The sequence below is a fragment of the Amblyomma maculatum genome, chromosome 4 (genome assembly GCF_055883805.1).
Source record: "Amblyomma maculatum isolate TAMU_Amacu chromosome 4, ASM5588380v1, whole genome shotgun sequence".
In the NCBI taxonomy this organism is placed as follows: Eukaryota; Metazoa; Arthropoda; class Arachnida; order Ixodida; family Ixodidae; genus Amblyomma; species Amblyomma maculatum.
The window spans coordinates 63,311,259-63,337,390 of record NC_139347.1 but is presented as its reverse complement, the minus strand read 5'-3'; the positions used below and the strand labels follow the sequence as shown (position 1 = coordinate 63,337,390).

Genomic DNA, 26,132 nt, shown 5'->3' with positions numbered 1-26,132 from the left:
CTGTTGCTTCGCAATGTCTCCTTTAATCGGGAGATATTAGCATGACGTATTTAGCACACTTTGTTGTTTTGGTTCCCGATGCCTAAAACGTGATGACGTGATGCAAATGAGACAAAACGTGTTGCGCAGCCTTTCTTGACGCCCACGACGCAGTGCCAGGGGCCTCTGTGGAGAGGAAATAATTTTACACATATTAATATTAGAATAGATTCGGGTGATCGCACGTGTGCGAGGTGGAATTGTGGCATGAGAATTATCGATTTATTCTGAAGTCGAATTTATGCGCCTTGAAAAAAGAAGGCTTTTTTTTAAATTAACTACCGTCCCGCTTTATTTCCTACTAGTGTGAAAATAATTTATTCGTCAGTCTTATTTCATTGAGCTATATTATCTCCTGTGAATCTTAATTAATCGTATATTATTTAAACAAACTATCAGTTTGCAGGTTTAGTAATCAGCACATTGAAATGTATATTGAACGCGCCTGTCTCATAATCTAGCAATGCATAATCAAAGTAAACCTGTATAGCACTACTGCTTCCCGAAGAGAAACATCGGAGGCAGTCTTGAAAAAAGAAGTTGCAGAAATCATGATGCAAGTGTAACATGGCCAGCTTTTATAAAATTTTGATTCATTCCCAGAAGTCGCGTTCGCCTTGCAGTTGACGATTTTACGACATCCTACCGAAGTTAAAGGAAATTACTACAATTTCGAAAATCAGCTCTGACAGTGGCAAACAAACATTTTGGAGGCTGAGCCCTCGGCATCTTAAAATATGACAAGAGAGCATTATTAGTTTCCGCGTGCGGCTCCCCCTAGCGGATTCTCGTTTGCGTGCGTCCAATTTTCTTCTCGCTTATGCTCTAATCACCTAAATTACCCCTCTGTTATCTCCTTTATACCCGCTAGGATACGATCGTAAGCTGCAACATTTTGTGCAAGACCACCAGACTATGGATATAAAGCCCCGTTTTAACCAAGCCGTTTGAACGTGTCTATGCGCTTAGAGGCAGAGTTCCTGACTTGAGGTCCAAGGCTCCTGAAAGACTCGGTCCTCTTCTCAAACGCTCATTTCAAAAGGGGCTGCCTTAATTCCCAGCTCCTGCCAACTCGGCCATGTCATGTGGTCTCATGACGTCACATGATCCGACGACCAGTCAGCGCCCAGGCACGTCGCCTACCAACTACTGCCTGTCAGAGGCATACTAGTTCGTGTTATTTAGCTCCAAATGCTCACGACAACACCAGCGCCAAAAATCGACGCTCGATTTTCTAGAGAACGTGGCCTTTATTGCTGTCGAGTTAAAATGCATCGAGCTGACACGTAAAGATTTGCATCGACGTGACCTTTCCTCATTGAATCACCTGATGAGCTGCAGCTGCTCCACCCACAGACTACGGCAAGTATGTTTCACCAAAATGTGCTGCAGCTAGCAGTCCCGTGCTTTCTGTGGCGTCACTTACCGTGGACAGCTCTTCCAGCAAGCTGCGTGCATGCTGTTTAAGAAGTTCGTTCGGCTGCACTTGGTGGCGGGTTGGGGCTGCACTGGTGGTGTGTCGGAGCTGCACTGGTGGTGGGTTAAAACTGCACTGCGTGACATGCAGTTTGTCCTGTGATAACTGTCCTATTTTACACTTCTTGAGCCTACACGTACACCTGCGCGCAAAGGAGATCAAAGTGAAAGCTCTAAAGAGACCCAGATAATTACTAAACCGCTGCTGTTCTCCAGGAACAAAAGCGAGAACATGGTACATGCAAGGTCAGCGAAAAGGAATACTAACAGACCGACAGCGTACACAAGATTTTCTTAGTATCAAACTAATATCTGTCACCTGTATGAGCCTTAAAGTAGAAAAATAGTAACTATCATGCTGCTTGTGGTATTGAGTAGCTAGCTTCAATAAACATCACATGTCGCTACCTAAGGTGTGCGGGTTGCGGCAGTAGTGTAAAACTAAAAATACCTCCAAGATTAAACGTACCACAGCTAGCTCCCTAACGATAACCCTTTGGGAACAAAGTTCAACGGTAGATAATATCAGCGGCATTAATCAGCGTTGTATCAAACACGGCGGTGCAAAACACAAGCAAGAAGTTATTATGTTTGATAAGAACATTTTATTTATACTTCATAAATTCTGATAAATATACTCAAGGACAGTCTCAAGGAGAATAACATCACCAAATGATCAGCTCCCTGTTTGGTCTGGAATGCTGTTTGTGAAGTGACTTACACAAGTAAGTCGCACAAGTTAATTCGGCGTATTGCTACTTGGGTAATGAAAGAGCATTGCTTCCGCACGCAGCAAGCGGTCATGCCACATCGACGCCGGCCTGAACCGCGGTTGCGACTACAAGGACATCATGGACGCCGTAGAGGAGAACAAGTTCTGGAAATCCAGGGACTCACCCGGCCGAAGGCGACGGTAGGCTGATGTCCTCGGTTTACTTCGTTTTTCTCTTTTTTTTGTTTTTTTTTACGTGCACCTGTTGCGTCGAAAACTGAAACATCCAAATTGAACCTGTCAAATCCTCGCAGCAGTTACGTCATAATTAGCGCCGCTGCAACCTGTTATTTTCTAAATAAAATAATCGTGCTATAAATGATATGAACGCGCTATCGGGCTGTGACAGATTTAATGTATATCCGCATCTAGAAGGCCTCGAACGTGGACGGCATCCTCACTTTGATATGACATAATGATTTAGGAAATGTGAACCTATAAGCTGTAAAACTAGATGCAAACTGGCACATGAGAACGAGAAGGAAAGACTGAACGTAAACAATCTAATAGGATAAATTTAATCCGGAAAAATCGGCACTGCTAGATGTCATATCGCCGAAAAGAAGTCATTATATATCATCCCTCATAGAACGAAGAACGGTTCCCGCGAAGAATATATTTCTTGCTTCAAGGAATCGTGACTGATGTTAAAGGGCAAAATGAGGCTTAGCAGAAATAAATATCCGAAAACGACACTAAGAAAATCATTTCAAAGTGTAGGGAAGAATTAGTTTAATAGTGGAAAGATTTATGGCAACGATAGATAGCTATAACTCGCTACAGTATCGCTGCCATATGGGCATCAGGAGCACGAAGTGTCGTCATAGGTGTAGAAGAAGAAGGTCGGACACCAGAACGCCTCTAACACTGCGTTTAATCCCGGCTGCCCTTACGTTTGTCAATCTGCCAACATGGCGCTCAATATCTCTCTCTCCCAACTCCATAAATTGTAGAAGAAGCAGGGCGGACACTAAGGCCGCCTCTGAATACGTTTAATACCCGACTGTTCCCTGGCTGTCAATGTGCCAACATGGCGCTCAGTCTCTATCTCCGCGCGCACTCGCAAACCTCGTCTTCGTCCTCTTCGTTCTGTTTGCAGATTTCTGCACGAATCTGCAGCAATAGGTTCCTGATACAGTAATACCAGTGCAAATTTAAGCAGTGAGAAAAACACTGGACGCTGCTTTCAGGGGTGTGGTGTAGTAATTATCTCCCGTTTACTGGCGAGCTCTTGTTGATCCAAATAAAAGTTACTCGGGTCGAGCTTCAAAGCAAAAAGTTTTTTTAATAGAATGTGCATATGTGTATGCTAATCTTCTCGTGCTTGCCAATTTATAGTTCTAATCTACTTCCTTTAGCGTCAAGATTCTTTTTACGTGCAGTACGTATATAGAACGATCATCTCACCTAATCCGCCTCCTGTATCATTTCTGCGGACATGAAAATTTAACTCAGCCGCACATTCTACAAAACGTGTGTAATGCATTGTTTTATGCACCATGAAGATTGTTTAGAACCCTTTTGGGTGCACTTTTTGTGTCTATGAAGGAATATGGATGGATATCCCTCAAAAATGCACAAATCTTCATCCTAGAGTAATCCCATAAGGAACGCCCCTAAGACATACGCCAAGTCTCTGATGTGGACGTCAAGAACAGGGCGTCGTCGAGATGTCCTACAACTGCTCTAGGCGTTGACGATTTGTGTCTTACTCGTATGTCCCACGGATATTCGCTGTAATTTTGCCACAACTATGAAACAGGTTTATGAATCATGCTCGTCCGAAGCGTAAAACATCCCCTTCCACGTGTCTTTCTTCTTCCCTCCCTCGGCCCCGTATATGCAGGTCCATTGAAGAGAAGTCCTCCAAGCCTGCGGCCGCCAGCCACGGAACGCAGGACCCTGTCGTCAGGAGCGTCCAACAAGCAGCGAATTAGACGTCGAAGCCCCCGCCGCCTTTTTGCCTCCCCGTGTCTCTCTGCACGTTTTCTCGCTCGCCAGCCTGCCATCCCCATTGCTATTCTATTACGGCCCCCTCCCGACAACCCCGCCCTCCAGGGAGCGCCACTCACGTATTCTCATCCTGACCGCCGTCACCTTCGTCTCTTGTTTTCCTCGTCATCGCCAGCAGCTGGTTTTTTTGTACAAAGTACTCCACCTGCAGCTCTGCTCCACGTAGCCGCATGGTAAGGGACAAAAAGCAAGTGCTATCGCGAGAGCTGAAAGCGGTTTTGTCTAGTCCTAGTCGTTCGCTTTAGAGTGATGAGATGTGACAATATGAATTGCTTGCTAAGCTCAAGTTCTTACTAAGGCACCCAGCTTAATACTGACGAACTTTCATTCATGCAAGGTGAAAATTAATGTGCACAGTGAAATTTCTGAGAAAGCAGAGGTTGACAGTCTACTAAAAGGCACCAGGGGACGTGCTCAGCAGTGTTACCTCTACGCAGTCTACCGTGGCCTTTCCTTCAGGCAAATATCATTTATCCCATCGGAGCATAACATGAATGGCACTTGCAATTTCCGATGCCGTTTAGCTCCAGCAGAGAGCGAGGAAAGTCAACTTTAAAGTAGTTTCCAAGAAACTGAGCTGCTTTGTTTGCACGTTAGAAGATTAAAAAATGGTTGTCTCCGCACACTGTGCCCTTTGCCAGCGCTGTGTCGGGCATGTACAGCTCTGAATAAATAAAATATAAAATAATTATGGCTTCATTCGCGTCACTAAATTTCAAATATAAAACATCTGTCTTGCGTTAAGCCAGGATAAAATAATCTAAACAAAAGTGTAACTACAACAGCCATGACTATCTCTGTCGCCATTCTTCACTTCCGTAATGGACGAGAATACACCGTCCACAACATTAAGCTTTTGCTAGCGGGCGTACGAACTCATGGATGAATCTAGGAGCACTTATATATTCGTGCACTATGGCCTCCTGAGTTCATTTAGAAAAGAGTGCTGTGCGCACCGATTGCGAAGACCTTAGTCAAGTGAGGTTTACTTATTCTGCGGTATGTTTAAAGAAATTCGAAACATGTCATGAAATTCGCTAGTATTGTAAGGCTTTACCATTCCAAATTAAAATATAAACGAGAATTTGCAATTTTATTCTGGCACTAAAAATTGCATGCAGAAATTGATGCGCCACTTAGCGGTGAAACTCTATATTTATCGGTATATCCCGCCACGGGGCCACATGTCCGTGATTTATCGCGGATTTGTTTTAAATGCATGGTGTTAATTTTTCTTTCCTCTGTTTTTGCCATGTTTCATTAAAAGTTATGCCCTCTCCAGCACAACTTTAGATTAAAAGCAATGCTCGAACGCTTCGCATCACCGATAGTGTTCTTTCATTAGAATCTGGCGCCACAGTGCTTTGCTTTCCATGGATGGTGCTGTAATCATGCTCAACTAAAAGTTTTGTTGACGACGCGCATGTCACTGTTCCCTAAAAGCTGAAAGTGTGCAAGTTGAATTGGACAATACTGTACTCTAAAATTACTGCATGTTGCCTTGGAACTCGGCCCAGAATGGCGTCTCTACGCACAAGTTTACACAACATTCTGTGCAGCAGGCCAGTTACGGAAACTGTGCACATTAAGCAGCCTCGAAGAGCGGATGGCGAAAAGAATGGCCATTAAAACTTACTAGCAAAGTAAACGTGAAATAACGCCTGAACGTAAACGTCGATGTCAACCTGGTGCTTCCTTTCCACGTCATTCGCAGGAGGAAGCGGTAGCCAATTTATCCGGTTTTAATATAAGGCTTTAAATAATCATTCCACATTCGCTGTATCCATCACGTTAAAAGAAATCTACGCATCGTGTTTTTTAGTGAAATGAATTCAAATACTTTCGCAAGTCATGGCCCGCCCCATCTTTCATGCTCTCGATGTATAATGTTCTGATCTACGCACTGCTGGCGAAAGCTGGCAAACGCTCCTTATTGCACGCCTGCACTTTACTTGGCAATCGGTAGATCTCCACTGCAGTAATTTTTCTAGGGGGTAGCAACCATAATCCGACCTGCAACGAGAGCTACAGACGAAGAGCGTAAGAGAGACGTATCAATGGTCGCTCACTGTCTCGTTCCAGTTCAATGTGCTCCGCGACCGCCGGCGCCGGTCGTCACGGCGTCCTCGCGTGCGCTTCCCTCAAGGCTCCGGAGCCCGCAGCGCTTCCAGAGACCACCGGCAGCGTAAACTCCTCCAGGGTGGCTCTGCACAAGCGTCCGATTCGTCCTTCGTCTATGCGTACCCACCACATACTCATATATATACTAGTTTACCGTGTAAACAATAAAGTGTCTATTTTCCCCATGGTCTTTTCTTGACTCGGAGCTGAATTTACGCTGCCCTCCTGATGCTGTCTCTGAGGAAACAGGCCGTCCAGAGGAGTGAAAGCAGCTTACGTTCCGAAATTCGGTATTGGCGTACACATAAGAGTGGAATAAAGTGTGTAAGCGCCACTGGTCGTGCTCTAGTTGTAAGCAGAGTTCAGACATACTAATTCGAGAGCAAAGGCGACGACCAGGCTCTCGTGCACATCTTTTACATGGTCTTGCTAACCGCGGTGCGGAAACTGTAGTGACGCCACTTGGCTGCCGAACTTTACCCCGTGGATCAAACACAGGGTGTATACTAACCTGACAAAGAACCTATTTTGGATCACGCGATCGTAATCAATATCATAATGGCGATTGTTACTATCGTGAAACTGAACCGCATGGACAGAATTCTTGTGTAGGTTTAAAAACTGGGATGATCAGGACGCTTAAAAGTAGCCAAAAGTATTATGCTTAAACATACTTAAACGCTTGGTTAGGCTGTGAACCGTAAAGATTGTGTCTCTCTTAGCGGTCTTCGTAGTGCCATGATGGGTGCGCACTGAGCTTTAGTACAGCTAGCGCAACTTTCTTTCAGCGCTTTACCGCTTATGTTAATGTTACAAAACAGTGCTTATGCAAGATGTCATGCCGGAAGGTGCCTCTAACGAGCGCTCCCTTCTGAACACGATGAAGTGCCATTCAAAACGCTCCGTGGTACCGAGACTGGGTTATCATATTTCATATAAGGTGCACTTGAGAGTATTCAATTCATGTTCAATTCACAAAGCGCTTCATTGAGGCCACTTAGCTCCTAATATTGCACAGAATACCTTCAATCTGAAAGTTTATTTTTATTTTTCTGTTCCTTATTTTTCGGCAAGGTTAGCATTTCTAGGGGAGTTATTTCTTGAAGAACACTGAGGATGTACCAGTAGCATCCATCGCAAAGAATACGCGGTTTACGCAAGCAAACGTAGATTGTGCGTTGTGTTGTTAGTCTAAATATTATGCTGTGAGCGAAAGTTCGAATTAAGACTTCACAGATTCGTCTTTTTGTACGAAACGGTAACACCCCTCAAGCGACAAATTCTACATGGGAACCATGACGAACCAATTTGCAACGTGAACCTACATACGTTAATGTTCAAGGGTGTCTCAAGAGATTATCGCTAAGGCAAGAAGAAATGACGACACGTCAGCGGGACGGCTAAAGCCGCTGCAGACAGGGAGTGTAAGCGTGCCAACACTCAATGCACACACAAGTGCACCTGTTTGACGCCTGACGCGGGAGAGACGTTTAAAACAAACCCTGCGGCCCTGCCGGGCAAATTTATTTATTCCTTCCCGCCAGTGACCCACCTATAAACTATGCGGCCCGCGTGCTTTGCGACTCAGAAAGGAAATGCAGTAAGGAGCGCCAAAAGCTTTGAAAACGCACTTCAGCCAGCGCGGGACCCGATCCAACTGTTCTGCCGCGTTGCGCTGCGGGCGCTTGTTGGTTTGCGCTCCAGTTGGAGAGAGAGAAAGCACAACTCGGGAAATACACGCGAGCGGGAACGAGAGGAGAGAAGAGGAGGGCAGCCTAACTATGCGAGGAAGAGAGGATGCTAGCGCCAGCCACATCCCAAAGCGAAGAAGGAGCAACTCTATTTGCACTTATTTACATTGCGGCAAGCGTTTAAACAAGGTGGTTGAATAAGACTGACAGGACAATGGGCCTCCTTTCTCTAGAGCCAACATGATTCCTTAACACGGTTCTGGCCGCGGCGTTCCTCACGCTCTCGGCCTCTCTCCTCAAAGCAGCGAGTTCTTGGAAAGTCTTCTTTGAACCGGGCAGCCAACCTAGACTGCGACTCACTCCAGTAACACTGCCTGGCAAGGCAGAAGAGCAGCCTGCAGGGATCAGCTCACGCTGATTGGCGCACTAAACCAATAAGCTAGCTTAGCTATAGCAATTTGGTTTTCTTGTCGAAAAATGTCAACGAAATTCATAATTCAAGTGTTAACCACAACTTACCAATCCGCCCTTGGTCAGCATCAAGCTCCCGCAAGAAGGCCTCAGGGGCTAATTATTGTTTTTTGTAGCAGAGCTTCGCAACTGGCATGATTGAAGAGCTGGCAACGAGCAAAGTTGATGCCACATCCCGTATTGCCGAAGCTCTTATAGGCTGCTGCTGAGTGCGGCGATTTGAGGAATATTCAACTAAGACTTTCTGCTCACTTGTGCTCAAACAACACTGTTTTGGTCACTCTCAGTACCACAGCTACCGTTTCGGCCAGACACCTTAGGGCAGATCTGTTCATTACATTCTTTTAAATTGCGAGGTAAAATAAAATGGTTAAGCTCCGCTTTCGAGGGTGTGACAAGACAGCAATAATGCTAATGTCGGCGGCTTCTTTCCAGGCTTTCGTTCGTGTACACGCACTCTGCTAATCACTGATCCCTTAATGTGCACCTTTTTTATATCACGCATGCTCTTTAGCATACACTCGTCAGGTACCACGTTTATTAAAACATCACACGACATTGATATAAAGCCCTTCTTTAACAAAATCTTATCAACGTGGCCCGTAGACATAATGTGTCTTACACGGGATCGAATAATCCCGGAGGGCTCATTTCTATATCACTTTCCCATTTCAAAGCAGGATCTGGCCACCCGAGTGGCCAGATCCTGCCAACTCGGCAATGTCATGTGGTCCATGACGTCACAAAACCCGCCAACCACTCAGCGCCCGACCATGTCAACTACCAACTACCAAATTAGGTACGTGTTGTTACGGACGAGGAAGAAGCGGGCAGTGGAGCGGACAGGAGCGTTCGCGCTAGGCCTGCCGCGATTCATTAAAATTACCTCACAGTCATCGGACATCATGTCTCTGTACTCAGTGTTCATCGGCTTGCCGCCCCGTAACAATATTGTAGCTGAAGAAGAGGAAGTGCGAGTGTTAAGTGAAGAAAGAAGACGCTGATGCGGGCGATCCTTTCGGTGTTCTGGGGGTATCCCCGCCGTCGTGCTGGTTCCTGCTGCCGCCCTGCTGACCTGCGGCCGCTGTCATCGTCTCGTCCTCTGGCTAGGACGTGACATTTGGTGAAGGTGCGGGGTACGAATCCCATGCAGCGTAGCTCTACACGTAATTCGAGCCCGGTCTTAAGTCCAGGCCGCCGAATTTTCTTAGAGTCTGCTACAGCACCTGAAATCCGCACCAGTCGACGTCAACAAGGCCAAGCTGCGGAATTCGGACTCTTGCCCGAGGGGAATACCGCCAGGGCTATAACGTCACCATGGCCTTCCAGCCGCAGCAAACCGACAGTGCGGCTGCTGCGCGGATCATCTACGTGCCGGTGGCCCCAAGGACTGTCACCCCATTTCGTGGCGATGGCCTGAACGATGTTGAAGATTGGGTTCAACATTACGAGCGGGTTACGCGCCACAACGGCTGGACCCCCGATCAGTGCCTTCAGAATATATACTTCTCTCTGGGGGCGACGGCACGGTACTGGTTCGAGAACCACGAGGCCTCGTTGACATCTTTGGAGCTCTGCAAGAACGAATTGGTCCGCGCGTTTGCGAACCATCACCGGCGACAGCACGCCGAAGATATCCTCCAAGCTCGAATTCAGGGCCCTGCCGAAAGTTTGAGAAGCTTTGTAGAGGACGTGCTGCGCCTAAGTGCTCGCGCGGACCCACAGGCTACGGAGGAAAAGAAAGTGCGTGCCTTGATGCGGGGCGTCCGAAACGAGATATTTGGCGGACTTATACGCGATCCGCCGATTACAGTAGCCAGTTGTGGCCGAAGCAACTAACATCAAGCGCGCATTGGCCACGCCAACAAACCACTATCAGCGACTGGGAACCTACCCCAACGTCTCGAGCCTTGCCTCGTCTGGACCTAGTGGTGCTGGCCTCACCGACATCCGCCAAATCATTCGCGAAGTAGTGCGCGAAGAGCTCAGGTTTTTACCAGCTCCTGAGCAGCCTTCCCCAGTATCCATCGCTACGGCCGTTCGTGAGGAAGTGCGACAGGCGCTCACACCAGAAGCCATCTCTACTGGGCCAATGGTTGCTGCTGCAGAACAACAGCCGGCTGAAAGTTATGCTGCCGTTGTCCGTCGGCCTCCATCCGTACCTCACCAACGGGTTACGGATCCTGGGCCTCGATGCCGTGAATTCCTGGCGCAGCAATGCACATACTCGGAGCCGCGGAGACGACGAAAAACCGACATCTGGAGAGCATTGGACAGCCGACCGTTGTGTTTCCACTGTGGTGAACCTGACCACATGTACCGCAGCTGCCCATACCGAGACCTCGGCCTGAGAGGATTCAGCCGGAGCGACCGGTTAACCGGTTACCGTTACCGGTTAACAACCGGTTAACGGTTGTTCACCGTTACCTCGTTACGGTGAACAACCCCGAGATATCCAGGAGTACCTTCGACGCACTTCATCCCCGATGCGAACCAATGACCGTGAATATCTTCCACGCTCTTCATCGCCGATGCAAACTGATGACCGTGTATCCCGCTTGCACTCGCCACGCCGCCCTCCCACGCCTCCTCACGGATCTCGCCGTGAGAGCTTGTCTCCTCTTTCCCGTCGGGAAAACTGAGTACGGCGACGCCTGGAGGTGGCGTTGCCGAATTCGGCCGAAAGAAAGAACCTCCGCGTACGTTAACATCTGACACCACGGACAACGGCACACGCGGAAACAAAAATGGTTTGGCGGCCTCTAGTAATGTAAGCGTTATTATCGACGGTCACGTGGTCACTGCACTCGTTGACAATTACTCGGTATTCAGCGGAAAATTATGTCGCCGACTTCGCAAGGTGACCACCCAGTGAGATGGGCCTCCGATACGAACCACAGGATGTCACCTCATATGCCTGTTGGAAATTAACGATGAGACATATGCCCCGCCAAATTTTTCATCTTATAGAATTGCTCCAAGGATGTTATTCTAAGAATGGGCTTTCTCCGTGAATATGGTGCAGTCATCGATGTAGGGCAGAATAAGTTGACCCTCCGAGCACGTTCTCCATCGCTGAGATTTCGTAGAGCCACCCCAGTTGCGCTTAAAATTGATGCCGAGCATGTGAACTTGCCACCGCTATCGACAGTATTTCTACCTTTTCCAGCCGAGACCTCCGCATGTGGCGAATGCCTCCGGGAAGGAAATGTACAAATGTTGCTGTCGAAGAGAATTGGTGTTGCGAGGGGAATAGCTGATGTTCGGGAAGGACGTGCCAACATCTTCGTGACGAACTTTAGAAACGAGCCGCAGCACGTGACAAAAGGGGCAGTTATAGCCCATATAGAAGAGATAAGCGACGCTCGTGAGACTGTTGTGAGCACGAATGCGGGAGCAATCGGAATGTCGCAGACGAGAGTGGCTTGCACGCATCAACAGACGTGGCATTCTCAGTGATCGAAAAGTTTAGGACTCCGACCTGCAAAATGAACACGTGAAGCTAGAATGGTGAGCTCCTGCAGCAATCCGTGCCTCAATGTACAACATTCGAGGTGCACGCATACGTCACTCTCGTGTGCGACATTCCGATCGCTGGTCTTGTCGCATTCGTGCAAGCGTACCTTTGGGATTTTGAAAAACCCGCAGTCGTCCTGTCCGGACTTGACCTTTTGCACTTTATAGTCTGCGTTCAGCTATTACAGCCCACGACCGCACAGTAGACCATCGCTTTGACACTATTTGCGCGGCGGCCTGTCCGCGGTCGAATGCTACACTGTACAGGAAAATGGCGCTCTCAGCGTTTCGTGCAAGCTCCCTATATTCCATCCATCAATCCATCCAGTTAGATGACTTTTGAGTGGCTTCAAGATGTTCTAGAACACCGTACTTCTATGACGCATTTGTAGACCCATTCGATAAAATGTTCGCAAAAATGTTCGCAGCTGCATCCTTTCGTCGGCACGCTGAAGAGCCAGCTCCCATCTTTTGAACAGTCCTCGATCCCGCGGCGCTGCAAACAGCCAAACGCCAAACTTTCGGTCCCTTTCTCATTCACTTTTAACAAGATTTGTAGAATGGTGCAAAACAAGTTGTCTTTTTTATCACCATTCGAATCACTCCTCAGAGAAATCGCGCAGCGCCTGCTTCGCTACGGCGCTTGCATCCGAATTATGACCGACGGCAAATAGACGGCAAATAGACGGCAAAAAGGGTAATTGTGTCGTCTGCTTATATTTCAATTCCAGACAGCAAAAGTGTAAGTTTCAAATGCTGTTTGGTGTGGCTATGCCTCCAAAAAGAATGTTATTAAATAAAATTAAGGTTGGCAAAACACGCGACGTTATTGTGGCTAGTAGCAGACGATTCGCCGACGAGCGCCGCGCGGAGAACGGCAGTGCCAGCTTTGTCGTCATGAAACGGAGGCACACAGAACTAGAGGCATCCTACGGCAACACTGCTCTGGAGTAATGGCGGGATCTTCGCAGCCTTGTTCGCAGACTTTTCAGTGTTCGTTGCCAATACTCCGCAAATTTCCTTTAAGGAGGTATGGCGTGTTCATTCCAGAGGAAGAGGACGATGCGGCGAACGACAAAGGAACTTGGAAGGTTCGCGTTGTACCGTTTTGTGTCGTACCGTCTGAGGCCTGCACGCTGTTCTTTCCACAGGTGCTGCGCAGTACTTCTGACGAGCCGCTGTTCATATACATTACGGATACAGACATGATGGTTGTCAACCAAGGACCGATCAGCCACGTAAGTGACTGCAGTCTCAAAACGAAGAATGTCTTTTGACAAGTGCCACACTTCTCGTGTATTAGAAATTGCGAAAATCCTGACAAAACTCGCTGCCCATTCGTAGCATGCTCGTAGTGACACTAAAGTAGTCTAATACGCCACCAAGAATATTCAGGCGACTTTAAGCACAATGTGACGTCAAATACTAACTCCATATCGGAAAATTTCCCCAAGTTTCGCGAACATCATTTCCAATTTTTTTTTTTTTTTTTTTTTTTTTTTAGCAGCAGCAAAAGGTTTACGTCGTCTGCTAGTTGCGCAGTAAAGGTGTATGCGCTTTCATGAAGCAACGATGGACATGGCTCTCTACAGTTATTGTAGAAAATAATACACACAAACGGAATGCCCCAGTACCGTGACTTACGGCTTTCAAACTAAAAATTAGTTTGTCTTCCTGTTTTCGCATCGTCAATAGGCGCGCTAACTTTGCAAATGACTTTACCTAAAATCTGCATATTCTTGGTATCATGTTTGCCCAACAATTTTTCTCTGGAGTGAAAACGTTTGCGGCAGTGAGAGATGTGCCGCGCGCCAATTGAAAGAGAAGACTCCTAGCTTGTAATGTAAAAAAATAAAACGAAGATCATGCGGTCTTGCCAGGAGCACCAGAAAGTGCAACAGTGAAAGGCTGCCTCTGTACCATGGCCTCTGTACCATCAGTGACCTTTTGCTGCGTCGCTCTGCTGTTCTCCACAGTTATTTCCTCCATTTTCAGGAGTGTGTATTCCTGCTGAATTCAAAGGACTGGGTACGAGGATTTGCAAAGGGCAACAGCATCCTCGTTCTGTCTCGGTTTAACGTAAGCTTTTTAGATATTATGATGGTTCATAGCCACTTCATAACCTCACAAAAAACGAATTCTGTTTGTACAGGACAATGCTGAACGAAGGTTCAGGGTGGAATTTGACAGGTTTGCTGACAAGACTGCTGTTGAACAGTGCCAGCAATGTACAGAACTTCTGTCACAGTACTTTCCATTCCAGGACAGAAAAGAACTCGTAAGCACTGCTGTTTTGAATTCAGTTTCTCACTTATCCTGTAAGTTGCGGGGAAACAACTATGACATGTTTTGGGGCCAGGTTCAAAACCCAACCAAAGCAAAGTTTTGGCCGCAGCTAAGAGCCATGCCAAACATATTTTGAGCGATTTACGACAGGTGTTGGTTGGTTGGTTGTTTCATAGGAAGGGAAAGGCGCAGTATCTGTCACACTTGCTCTGTGGACACCTGAACCGCGCCGTAAGGGAAGGGATGAAGGTGGGAGTAAAAGTGGATAGAGAGAAATGGGGGCCGTAGTGGAGGGCTACGGGGTAATTTCGACCACCTGGGGATCTTTAACGTGCGCTGACATCGCACAGCACACGGACGCCACTTCGTTTCGCCTCCATCGAAACGCAGCCGCCGAGGCCGGGATTCGATCCCGGGAACTCCGGCACAGTAGTCGGGCGTCTTACCACTGCACCACCCCGGCGGGGCACAGGTGTGGGCGAATATTAAGTTTCGTTCGGAACGCTTTGTGATTGGTTGGAAGCACTTCCGCTCAAAGCCTCTCAGAAAGTGCCGTAACGTAAAAGCGTTCAGCTCTGAGGCTTTGAGCGGAAGTGTTTCCAACCAATCCCAGAGCGTTCCGAAACTGAACGCAGTTCTGTAATACCGCTCCGCGGTGCATTGACGGCTAACTACAGCTGGTGGCAGGCGAGCCCCCGGAGGGGCCCCTCATTCCCAGCCCCGTAGGGCCCAAGAGCAGCCACTCATCCTCCCTCCCTACGTGTATCTGTTGTGCATGCCGCCATTGCACTCACCGCCAGTTCAGCGAGGGACAACGGCTGTTGAGACGCGCTTCTTTTTCTTTCCTTCCTGCCTTTTTTGTAGCGAAAGCTACACCAGCCGCTTCGCCTCTTCGCCGTGATCGCACATTGGCCGTGGTCGCACTGACTTTGAGCCGTTGCTAGCAACCGCCACAGCTAGCGGCGCCGCTGGGCAGGTCTCCTCATGAAAACCAACCGAGCGCTTTACCAACTGCGCCACGTCCGGGATCGTCAGTAGCGCATCTTAATTCTCCTCCTCTAACGTGAGGATGATAGTAGAACAGCTGACGGCGCCGCAATACTAACAACTAACTAGCACTAATTAGTAATGACTAAATAGCACATACATAATGACAATGACTGGCTATGACGTCTTCGGCTGTGACCTCATTACCGGAACATGAAATCACATATCCGGTCATGTCTAATGGTTTCAGCTTTATGACATAGGGGCACCACTAAAGATGAGGCGAAAAACTGATTGATTTATAGGAAGGGAAAGGCGCGGTAACTGTCTCACTGGTTTTTCTGTGGACACTGATTTTCTGTGGACACTGTGGCGTTAACGTGCGCTAACATCGCACAGCACATGGACGCCTCTTCGCTTCGCCTCCATCGCACGTGCGGACAGTAGAGAAAATAGAGAAGAAAGAAATGGAAGAGGGAGAGAAAGACGCGCGTCGCAACAGCCGTCGTCCATCACCGAAGTGGTGGCGGGTGCAGTGACGGAATTACAACAGATAAAAATTCAGTGGCAGGCTAGCCCCCGCCGCAAGCGGCGTTGACCAACCCGTCCAAGCCCCGTAGGGCCAGGAACAGCCACCCTTCACCATTTCTGTCAGTGCACGTTAAAAATCCCCAGGTGGTCGAAATTACTCCGCAGCCCTCCACTACCCCTGTACCACTGTATGTCACCAGAATGTCATCACGATTACGTTCGAACAAACGAGTTATAAAACAAGAATGTTTGCATTAGAGCATGAAAAAATCTCACTGAATAAAAAATTTGGTGTATGTGGATTAATTAGGTCCTGTTAAGTCAATCAGACATCGAAATCGCCTGGAGGGGCAATGGCGACGTCCAAATTGGGCCATGTGGTAATTACGGTGACGTAGGGCTAACTTTCGATGGCAGAAAGTTTGAAATGTTTCAAAGTGAATGAGCGGGAAAGGGCGATTTGCGTGCACGAATGGATAATGGTTAGAAAGTATGTAAAGAGAGGTAACCCACCAACTTCTTTCTGAAAAATTCCGAGAGTACTGCAGAATCTGCAATGGAGAAATGCGAAAGCCTGGGCGTTGTTGCTGCACATGGTACATCCTCATCATCAGCCGAACTATAGCCACTGCAAGGGGAAATCTTCTCCCATATTTCTCCAATTAATCCGGTCCTGTGCTAGCTGTATCATTTGACCCCTGGTTAACCTCATCCGCCCACCAATCTTTCTGCCCCCCCCCCCCCCCCCTCTTCCCACAGTACACCGCGCCCTCCTAATTGTCGAACACAACTAGCATTCCGTTAAACTTATCAAAGTGCACCAGCGTCCTATATTTGGTTTACAGAAAAGGAAAGGCGCAATATCTCACTCGCGGAATCCTGCTGACACACCTCGCGGACAACACAGCAACGCTCAGGCCAATGCGTCCTCTATTTTTACAATGACAGCCGAATACGGCCGATCCGACAGTAACCGATCCAACGCTCACAAACCTAGACTATGCAGCCATGCTCTTTTTTGGTGTTGCGACAGAGGTCGCCTATCAGCAGAATCTGCCTTTAGGCGCAGGTCAGTGGTGTGTGGGTTAGAATGCGCCATATGTAATAGGCGGAATTCTGCCGATGCCACATTGACACTGCACCTCTGAGGCTCTATACAAAATTCCTCAGGTATGCCGTCCCCCAAATACAGGATAAAAACAATGTGGCAGAGTTATGCCAATTAGCGGAGAGTGCGCCATACCAAATACTATTGCTGTGAGCGTTAATATAGTGCTCTTAGCGTTAAGTATGCAGCACGGAAGGACAAAAAAAAAAAAGAAAAAAGAAAACATGCTGTCATTGCAGTTGTTTGGAGTGGGTGGTCGGCCGTCTTGCTCTCACCAAGTGTTATATGTTGGAAAGTTCACTGGCAGAATTTACAGTATCCAAGCCCACCCGTACTCATTTATAACCAGTCCCACAGGAATGGCAAAGAAAGCAAAGGCATGCCTTAGTGCTGTTTTCCTGACAACTTGTGAAATAAGCCCAGATAATGCTGTTTTGCCACAGCTAGGTTTATAAACGTCTGCTCAGCATTCAATTGAAGCTGAATATTAAAAAAATATTAGAATATTCAAAAACTCTATACAAGCCAAGCAAAAGCAAATTCAATTCACATTAAAAACTTCAAATATTCATAAACATCTCCTTGCTATGCATGGACAAGAAAATATCAGCTGGTTAATCAGACAGACGAGCTCCGAGCTACCAACTTTGAACAGAGAAAAATTATGCTCAGATCAGACCCCATAAATGTGGCTAGTTTATGTGTCATAATAATCACTCATTCAAAAACAAAACGAATTGGGGAGCAAAGTGAAGTTGCAGCCCTATGCAGATGACAGCAGAGTTGCATAAAGTTACAAAGTATGAAAATTATATTGTGAAGTCCTGCCAGTTAGGCGTGGCATAAATATACTTTATGAAATGCTGTTCAGACAGTAGCTGTTGCAATAATTAGTGTTCCAAGGATTGAAGCATTTGTGCTCAAAATATTGACTTTGAATATGCTATAAGCAGCGATGTTCAATGCTGTAACAAGAAATTCCCTCTATTACAAACAATATTCCTCCTTTTTCCCAGCAACAGCTTGATAATTGGTAAATTTGAAAGAAAAAAGAAAGGGGGGGGGGGGGGTGATTTCTAAATTTTCGTCCCCAAATTTTATGCCTCAAGTGGGAAATTTCCCCACATGCAACATCACTGGTTACAAGCAAGCAAGTTTTATTGTGCAGTCAGCATAGATTGAACAAAAGATTCTTGTACCCTAACGTGCAGTGTAATTTTTAAAAGGCTCACTGCACTTGTGAGCAAGAGTATGCCTAGGTACTTCAAATTTTCTTGACACCATGTTACAGTGCAGTCAGATCAGCTAAGCACTTTGTTCCAGTTTACTGGGAAAGATATGCTGTCGTCAACAACAGAATAAGCAGCATATTCAAAAGGGAAAGGCACCTCTGCGCATTGCGGCACGGCCGGTCTCGAGGGAGAGGGCGCGCGCTCTTTCTTACGGCCTTCTCAATCGCCGCTTGAACAATGGGAACTTTTCTCCTTGAGTCACGCTCTCCGCCGCCGCAAGGGGCGCGACCTGCTCACTGTTCGCTCCGCATCTGCTTCGGTGGCGGCGGGTGGCTTTTCCCTGGTTTCGCGCTGCCGCCCGCGGGTTTCGTGGTGAGTACAGCCCCTAAATGAAAGATTACAGAAGGTAGATGCTGCAGCGGCATCTTGTCAGCGTGCTACGCACGTGAATGTAGTCTTTATATTAAAAAACAATGTCGCTGAGCAAACGCTCGACAAGCATATGACATGTATTGCGGCATGGTATCTACTTTTGTTCATTTTAATCTTAATTTTTTTCCCAAGCCTGTACAAGAAGATGAATAAAAAAAGTGAATGAGCAGTGATCACATCGAAGCTTCTTCAAGGCAAACATAACAGCAACAATGGCAAAACCGCCTTTCAGCGCGAGATGAGAAACCATCGAGGTAACACCGAATATGAAAATAATTTTATAAAAATGTAATGCAAGTTGCACAATGCTTACATAACATAAAGTATTAGTATAACGTCAGAGTAAACGCTTTTAAGTTTTGTTTTCAATTTTGCTATAATTTATAGACCAGCAAATGTTTTATGTTTGCAAATAAACGTTGGTTTAATGAAATGTTTACATGATATCATGATTATTTCATGAAAAAACAGGAAATCTATTTCAAGCACTAATTCCTAGCAATATTTTCTTTCTTTTTCTAGTATGTTTTTGAACCAATAGTTCCTTGTAACTATCTGTGCAGTAATGCCTGCCTTAGCGAGCAATCGCTGCCCCATTATTTTGGTAGAATGCTTTGCTCATTACACATTTGCCACTGTTACTCAAGGGACACTCCTCAATAATGAATATAAAAGCTTTTCTCTGTGCTATTTATTCAGATCGAGGTGACTATAGGAGTTGTATGTCGCGCTGTATTGTGCGCCTAGGCACCTAGTGTCGACACCGACGAAATCATTTCAGCTCTGCCGCAATCAGTAACCGAGGAACTGAAAGAAGTGATGGTATCTCCTGTCATCCCATTACCCATTGTCACTTATTCTGGTTTAGCTTACGTCGCTGGATACATTGTGAAGTTAATCAGTGACTTCGGGTGCGACGCTTGTGCTATCCTTCTTGAAAACAGCGAAAGAAGCAGCCCCATGTACACTAATCTGCGAGGACAAGATTCTAGCGGACTGCATTATCCAAAACTAGAGTTTGTAGCCCTCTTGGACAAGGTTGTGTCTCTTTTTGAAAAAGCTGTCGTACACCTACCACACACAAAAGTCCTTAAAGTCCTTCAAATCTTAATCCAGCCAGCACTTGAGAACTCACCTTTGCTGAGTTGCCCGGAAGGCATTGATAATAGCCATGCTATATAAGGTCCGCTTCTTTAAAATGCGAGAAATTTCTCAGAATCCTTCTTGTCAATTATGCTAAGAAGGTGACAGACAGGAACGAAAGGCCAGCTCATTATGTGCACAAACCTCCAGAAAGATTTTGAGACTTTAATTTTCTAGCCGCATGTGCCGTTTTAATGAATGAGTGCAATGTGTTAACTTTGAAGGACATTTTTTTTTATTGCTTGCTGCTCTTTTCAATTATGCATATCTGTTTATGCCCATTTCCTTGATTAAATGTTTTTTTTAACACTGTATTAAACTGACTACGACTGTCTACGTGTGAGTCAGTCGCGAGACTACGTATACATCTGCTGTCTTTCAACCCACTGATTTGTTTTAAACGAAGCTAGGACAGCCCACTTCACTAGACAACTACATTTTAACTGTATGCGTAAATTTTTTGTTCCTTACTCTGAATCTGAGACGTGCTATGAATTTTCATCAGTGCCTCTTTTGCTCTAAACGAAAACGGCAGTGGTTGACAGAATATTCACCGAACAGTTTGCCATGCACTAGCGTCAGGTCGCGCTATACCTGCTTACAGCTTTCAAAGGCACACTGCATAAAATGGTACATATAGTTTTGTGAAAAATTTAGGGGCAAAAAGTGTTGATGTAAGTGCACCCGAAACTTCATTCGAACGTGCGCGACAGCACTGACGAAGACGCGCGCGCTCTCGCGCGCACGCGCATTATTGACTATTTTATTGCTCATACACGATCAATCAGACGCTGATTACGGCTTCTTCCTATAAGCCATAAGGGGTGAAATATCAGGACCTGCCGGTTGCAACCGATGCGGGCGGAGTGAAGAGCGAGCGCGCGTTTCCCTTGCGCGTGAACGGCTGCAGCAGTGGGGCGGTGGCGATCCCACCGAGGCTCGGCGGGCGGTGGAAACAGACCCATTGGAGAGGCCGTAAGAGAAGAGAGAAACGCGCTCTCCCTCGAGACCGGCCGTGATTGAGGTTTCTCTTTCCTCACTTTTATGAGAACAGCACTTGAGCTACGCTTGCACCAGTCTGTGAAATCATTTAATTACGGAGAGGAGCCTAACAATTTTACAAAGATTTTTTTCAGTTAATGAATGCCAGTGCTCCATATTGCTTTCTTCTCCGATGCCCAGGCACCCGTAATGAACAGTGGCGTCGACTTCAAAGGCTTCTTCAACCAGCAGTTCGAATCACCTGAAATGCTACAAGACCTTATCAAAGCCTGCTTGCGAGACCCATCATTCCCACACTTCGTGAAACAAGTGGAAGATGCTATGAAAGGATTGCTAAGTGAGCCATAACTCACCACATGACGTACAGCAAGAAACTAGTTCACCAAGTGTACCTGCTACACAGTCACTTGTATAAGATTTCTTTTTCTTTTTTCATGTGGAATAAAAGAGGGATCACCACTCATGAGCAGGGTTCCCACTTAAAAAAAAAGAAACGGACGCTTCACACCCTGAAAAGCCATAAGCGAAACACAATGCTACATTCTGCACAGTAATGTTTCATGCATTTTATTATGCTTTTGTACAATGAGTAATCATAATTTATTAAAAATCCATGCATTCAGAATTTCGATGTCTTCTGGTCCAGCTGCCGGCCTTCACACCACTAGCATGAAATGCAAAGGAAAGAAATATATAGTTAGAATATCACGCATGACTGTTTATGAGCAAATACAATGCGTAATCATATTTACAAATCCAAGTGGACTCTACAATGGCAGGTGTGCTTGAATTCACAGTTATAGCATGCTCGCCAGGAACTAATGCCAAGGGCATGACAACTACATGATATAGTAATATATCTCACATGGCTTCACAACATGATCTAACTTGGAACTAACAATCACCTGGGCTACTAATTAATGCACTAGTCAGTGATTAAAGCTTTTCTAATAGGCTTTATTCTTTTAGTATTAATACCTTAGAGACCTGCATAAGCACCTGACTTCTAGAAAGTACACTTACTCTAATTGCCAGCGTATTACAATTAGAATGATACCAACAATACCAGAAAATTCTGTTAAAGGAACAAAGAATGGCAAAGAATGCCATTTTTCGCTTTCTACATGCAAAATTCTTTTTACTTGCAGTCAGCTTCATGTTATGGTTACCATGTTCTTTCAATGCTTTTTCTAGTCACAAAACTCCTGTGAGAATGTCATACTGTGTTAGCACCAGCTGCTAAAGGTACCACCATTTTGAACAGAGCATCAAGCCAGAATGGAACCTTCCAGCTGCTATTATATTTCAGGAATTATTGGTACCTGTACATTTGGAATTTTTCATGACTGCCTTATCAGTCTACGTAAGAATATAGTTTCCACGAATTCCATTTTGAAAGATGAGAACAATGCTAAGCGGGCATTTGTTGCAAAACTGACTGCACAACATTTTAATAACTTGAAATTGAAGGGAGTAACAATCATAATGTAACTGGGCACACTTAACATCCAGCAGAACAACATCAAAACTGTCCGTCTCCGGCCTTACATTTGGTTCTCTAAAATTTACAATAAGCAAGTGAAAACATCACCAAGGTCCATATTCAATACATGCTTTAGAAACAAGATAGGCAAAGCCACTATCCTAAAGGCACAGCCACTGTACTCTCGGCCGGCACGACCACTGGCAAAGGCATTTCACGTGTCATCTTTGCTCCAGTCAGATTACAGCGATATTGGCAGTGCACCAATGGTCAGAGTAGGGTGATGTCAGTAGCACGTCACCGATGTCAGAGTCACACGGTGGCAGTCAGCCGGCACAGCGCCTCGCCAGGGTGTCTTGCAAACCACTATCTTCAAAATCCCTGACTTTTCCAGGTTTTCCCCGATTATTTCAGTTCAAATTCTCTGACGAGTGAAGGGGCTAAAAAATGTAGCTGCTGATGATAATGAGCACAGACGAAAATTTTGCAACCAAGAGCTATTTATTAATAATATTCTGTAATTTACAATAGTCAAAAGGCTGTCATTAGTGTTAATGGCCGTTATGAACGTCAAAAGTTTACTGAAAAATGAAAAGCACACCGATGCCAGCCTCAGAACATGCGAGCCGCCCACCCCGCAAAAAGCCAAGATAATCCAATTCAATATGGCTGCACGCACGCTAGGCAGCACGGCTTACCGATCGCTTTTGCACTGGCCGCACTGCTGGTGCGGTTATTCCTGCCTTTTGTTGCATACTACTCTCACGTAGCGCTTCCGCATATTTCATTGAGTACCCCACCTCACGTGCATACTGGTTCTTGTATTGTGACAGCTCAGCCATGCGTTGGAGTCGAAGTAATATATCGTGACTCGCCTTGGCTCTGGCTGATGAATATTCATGGATATACCATCAGATGGTGCCACCAGTATCACCTAGGCGAAAGCGGCTTTTTTTTGGTCGGCGATGCTGCAGCCGATGCGGATTTCGAATTAATTTTGATCGAATCATGCAAGTGCATCATCCAAACTGGTATTGAAAGTGTAGACGGTTGAATGTTATCTGTGTGCCAAATTTCAGTGCGAATAAGCGAGCGGCGTAATTGATACAAGCATTTTACGGTTCGCATAAAGCATTGCAACATTCGTTGCATGTCCTGCGAAGTAAGCAGTCGTTGATTTCGCGTCACTGTTGCCAGAACTACATGCGATCACCAGCTGCACTTGTGAAAACTTGTGACCACACTTGCGGATCTTGTGAACTCGTTAGGTCTACTAGCCATGAAAGGCTGCTGCAGGTACTATTCTGAAGTGTGAAAACATGAAATATTTTTTCAAGCACGCACATATCTCAAGGCAAAGCTGAAATAACCAGTTTCTTGCTATGTTACTGCCTGTTTCAGTTTCCTTGGCAGCTGTGTGTCAGTGGGACAGGGAACCGACGAGACTTTCTCAGCTGCACCTCTGTAGCCACAGGTATGCACGAGCACTCAACATAATCTCAATGAAAAAATTATATTACCTGAACGCACAAAGGCATGGTAAATATCGAATGTCCCCACCAATTTAGCAGCTGAGCAGCCTCCCTGTCGGTCACGACAGCACTGAGTTCATCCGACAATGCACTTGTGCAGATGTTGGTGCCCGCAGCACTAGAATGACTAGAATATGAAGCCCTACCATCATTATGTGACCAGAATGCATTGAAAGACTCAGCTGCTATTAACAAGAAGCATTAAGAATCTATAAAGTATGATGAATATTTTTCCAGTCAATTGCAGCATACAGTTCCTTGGGCAGTTCCTGCAACTGACGACACAGTTCACATAAAATGAGCTTGATATAGACGGTAGGTCGCCGATGTTCCTGCCGATTAGCTGCTTTTGCTGCCAACACATAGCAATAAAGCAAGTCAATAAACAAAACTGAATAAAACCGCATCAAAAATAAAGGTAGAGGTCTTTTATCACTAAGGATACATGCACATTACTGAGTAGTGCTTTTCAATATGAAATACTACAATACCTCGCAGTGGCATGATAGCTTTAAAACCATGCTTGTTGCACTGACACAACTCAATCAACTAAGGCTTCTACTCAATCAATTGAGAAATAACGATCGTTGCCCTACAACTGAAACCAAATACCCAACGTACAAAGATGTCCTCTAACAGGTAGGTTAATTAATCATTAAGTTAAACAGCTGTCACTGAGTGTGTAGTTGGCCAACAGCCCTAATGAACAGCGAAGCAATTTATAAACGTTTTTACTAGGACTCGTTTTGCATGTTGTCTACTCTCAACCTACTCACTAGATTGACTAGAACAGTTGCCTGAGAAAGGGAGCACTTCCTTATTTTGCAGCCATTGAATACGGCCCAACAAAAATTTGTTTTAATGATCAGGCTTGTCTTTGCGAAGTCACGGTAAGGTTGATTCGATCGAATCAGCATTATTAGTGACTTCACAATTTCAACAAAGAGCAAGAGTAAATAAATTGTAATCCAGAGTGGCCAACTAATATACGCGCCTCCTCACAGTGCGCCAGTTTCATTCTACGTCAATAAATGACAGCAGGGGCTCACATCTGTGCTCCTCGGGTCAGCTGGGCATGCCTCGCTTCTGTTCTTCCTTAATCTTCTCCCACTTCTGAAGCAGCGAAGGGATATTTTTCTTGCGGAGAGTCAGCCCGGCAGAAACCTTTGTCTGCGCAAAAAATATTCAATCGACCATAAACTGTAAACGATAAATCCCTTCAGGGAAGCATAGCAGTTCAAGCATCAATACCACAACAAGCAATGTCTACAATCAAACCTGGCTTTAGGCCAGATTTCAGTGAAATCGATACACGCAAATTAAGTTTTTAAAATTCCACGCAGTGCTGCAAGCAGATAACAGATAATAAGCTCATTGCAAACTGAGCATATAAGGGTACAGCTGGTGATCAAAATGAAAAATGTCCAATTTTACCACAATAAGCATTGAATTTTTTGGTTCCAAATATTTAATGTTTTACAGATTCACGAAATTTATAGCTATGGTTTGACCTGAATTAATTTTTTTTTTTTCATTGTAAGCGATGAAATGAACAGAATGAGTCGAGGTATCTGTTGTTAGCAGCAGTGAGCCTACAGAAACTAAAACACACTGTAATAAAAATTCAGTAGAGGCATTCAGGACTGCCTATGCAAGTTCTTGCCTTTGCACTTCCTAGAGAAATGAAATGCCCTGGTTTAAATTGCACTTCATTCAGCCTGCAACGTTAGGGAGTGCCAATATAATAATGTAGTGTTTGACCTGAAATGAAGATTCAGATTCAAAAACACAGCTGTTACCTAATTCAGGTTAGAATATTAAAACATACCGTATTTACTCGCATAATCCTCGCACTTTTTTTCGCAGAAAATCGGTGCGAAGTTAGGGGGTGCGATAATTACGCGGGGAAAATTTTTGAACAATGCTTTGGAGTGCTGAAAGCAAATGTAAATAGGCTGTGAACCGGGGTTCTCAAGCCAGCTATTGTAAATTTAACCAAAACTTCAATTGCAAGCAGGACTTACGTTTGTAATAAAACCACAGAGACGACAAACACTAGCTGCAGAAACACTTTATTTGCGAAGGCTGGCCGCCCGCAACATCACCATCACTCAGAGTCCGCGGAGTCTGCCCGTAGAGCCTTAACGTAGTCCAGGAGTGCAGTTTCAACCCCAGGAAACTTTCCCGTCTTCGGATCACGGAAGGCACGCCGAGTCTTGCTGGTTGCCTTGAGCTTGTCGTGCTGCCGTCTCCAGTAGCGGACACAAAACTCGTTGCCTCCGAAGTGTCTGCTGGCA

At 45.8% G+C, this 26,132-nt stretch overlaps 3 protein-coding genes and 1 pseudogene across 3 annotated transcripts in view; 3 read left to right on the top strand and 1 right to left on the bottom strand.

Moving 5' to 3' along the window:
• Positions 1-4,467, top strand: part of LOC146191253 (uncharacterized) — an 80,097-nt gene extending 75,630 nt beyond the window's left edge. Inside the window, exons 4-5 of the mRNA XM_084599899.1 lie at positions 2,309-2,428; positions 4,134-4,467. Of these exons, the coding sequence (XP_084456025.1) occupies positions 2,309-2,428; positions 4,134-4,224 (211 nt within the window). The 3' untranslated portion in view covers positions 4,225-4,467. The remainder of the gene's footprint in view (positions 1-2,308; positions 2,429-4,133) is intronic.
• Positions 4,468-9,900: 5,433 nt separating this feature from the next.
• On the top strand, positions 9,901-10,993 carry LOC146191252 (uncharacterized; annotated as a pseudogene).
• Positions 10,994-12,995: 2,002 nt separating this feature from the next.
• On the top strand, positions 12,996-21,276 carry LOC146191251 (meiotic recombination protein REC114-like). Its single transcript, XM_084599898.1, has 5 exons — positions 12,996-13,190; positions 13,251-13,337; positions 14,095-14,178; positions 14,252-14,377; positions 21,001-21,276. The coding sequence occupies exons 1-5, from the start codon at positions 13,053-13,055 to the stop codon at positions 21,166-21,168; spliced, it is 603 nt and encodes a 200-aa protein (XP_084456024.1). The 5' UTR covers positions 12,996-13,052; the 3' UTR covers positions 21,169-21,276.
• A 95-nt stretch (positions 21,277-21,371) lies between these two features.
• The window catches only part of LOC146191250 (uncharacterized), a 38,520-nt gene continuing 33,759 nt past the window's right edge, over positions 21,372-26,132 (bottom strand). Inside the window, exons 15-16 of the mRNA XM_084601740.1 lie at positions 24,885-25,005; positions 21,372-21,484 (exon numbers count right to left, since the gene is read on the bottom strand). Coding sequence (XP_084457866.1) covers positions 24,901-25,005 — 105 coding nt within the window. The 3' untranslated portion in view covers positions 21,372-21,484; positions 24,885-24,900. The remainder of the gene's footprint in view (positions 21,485-24,884; positions 25,006-26,132) is intronic.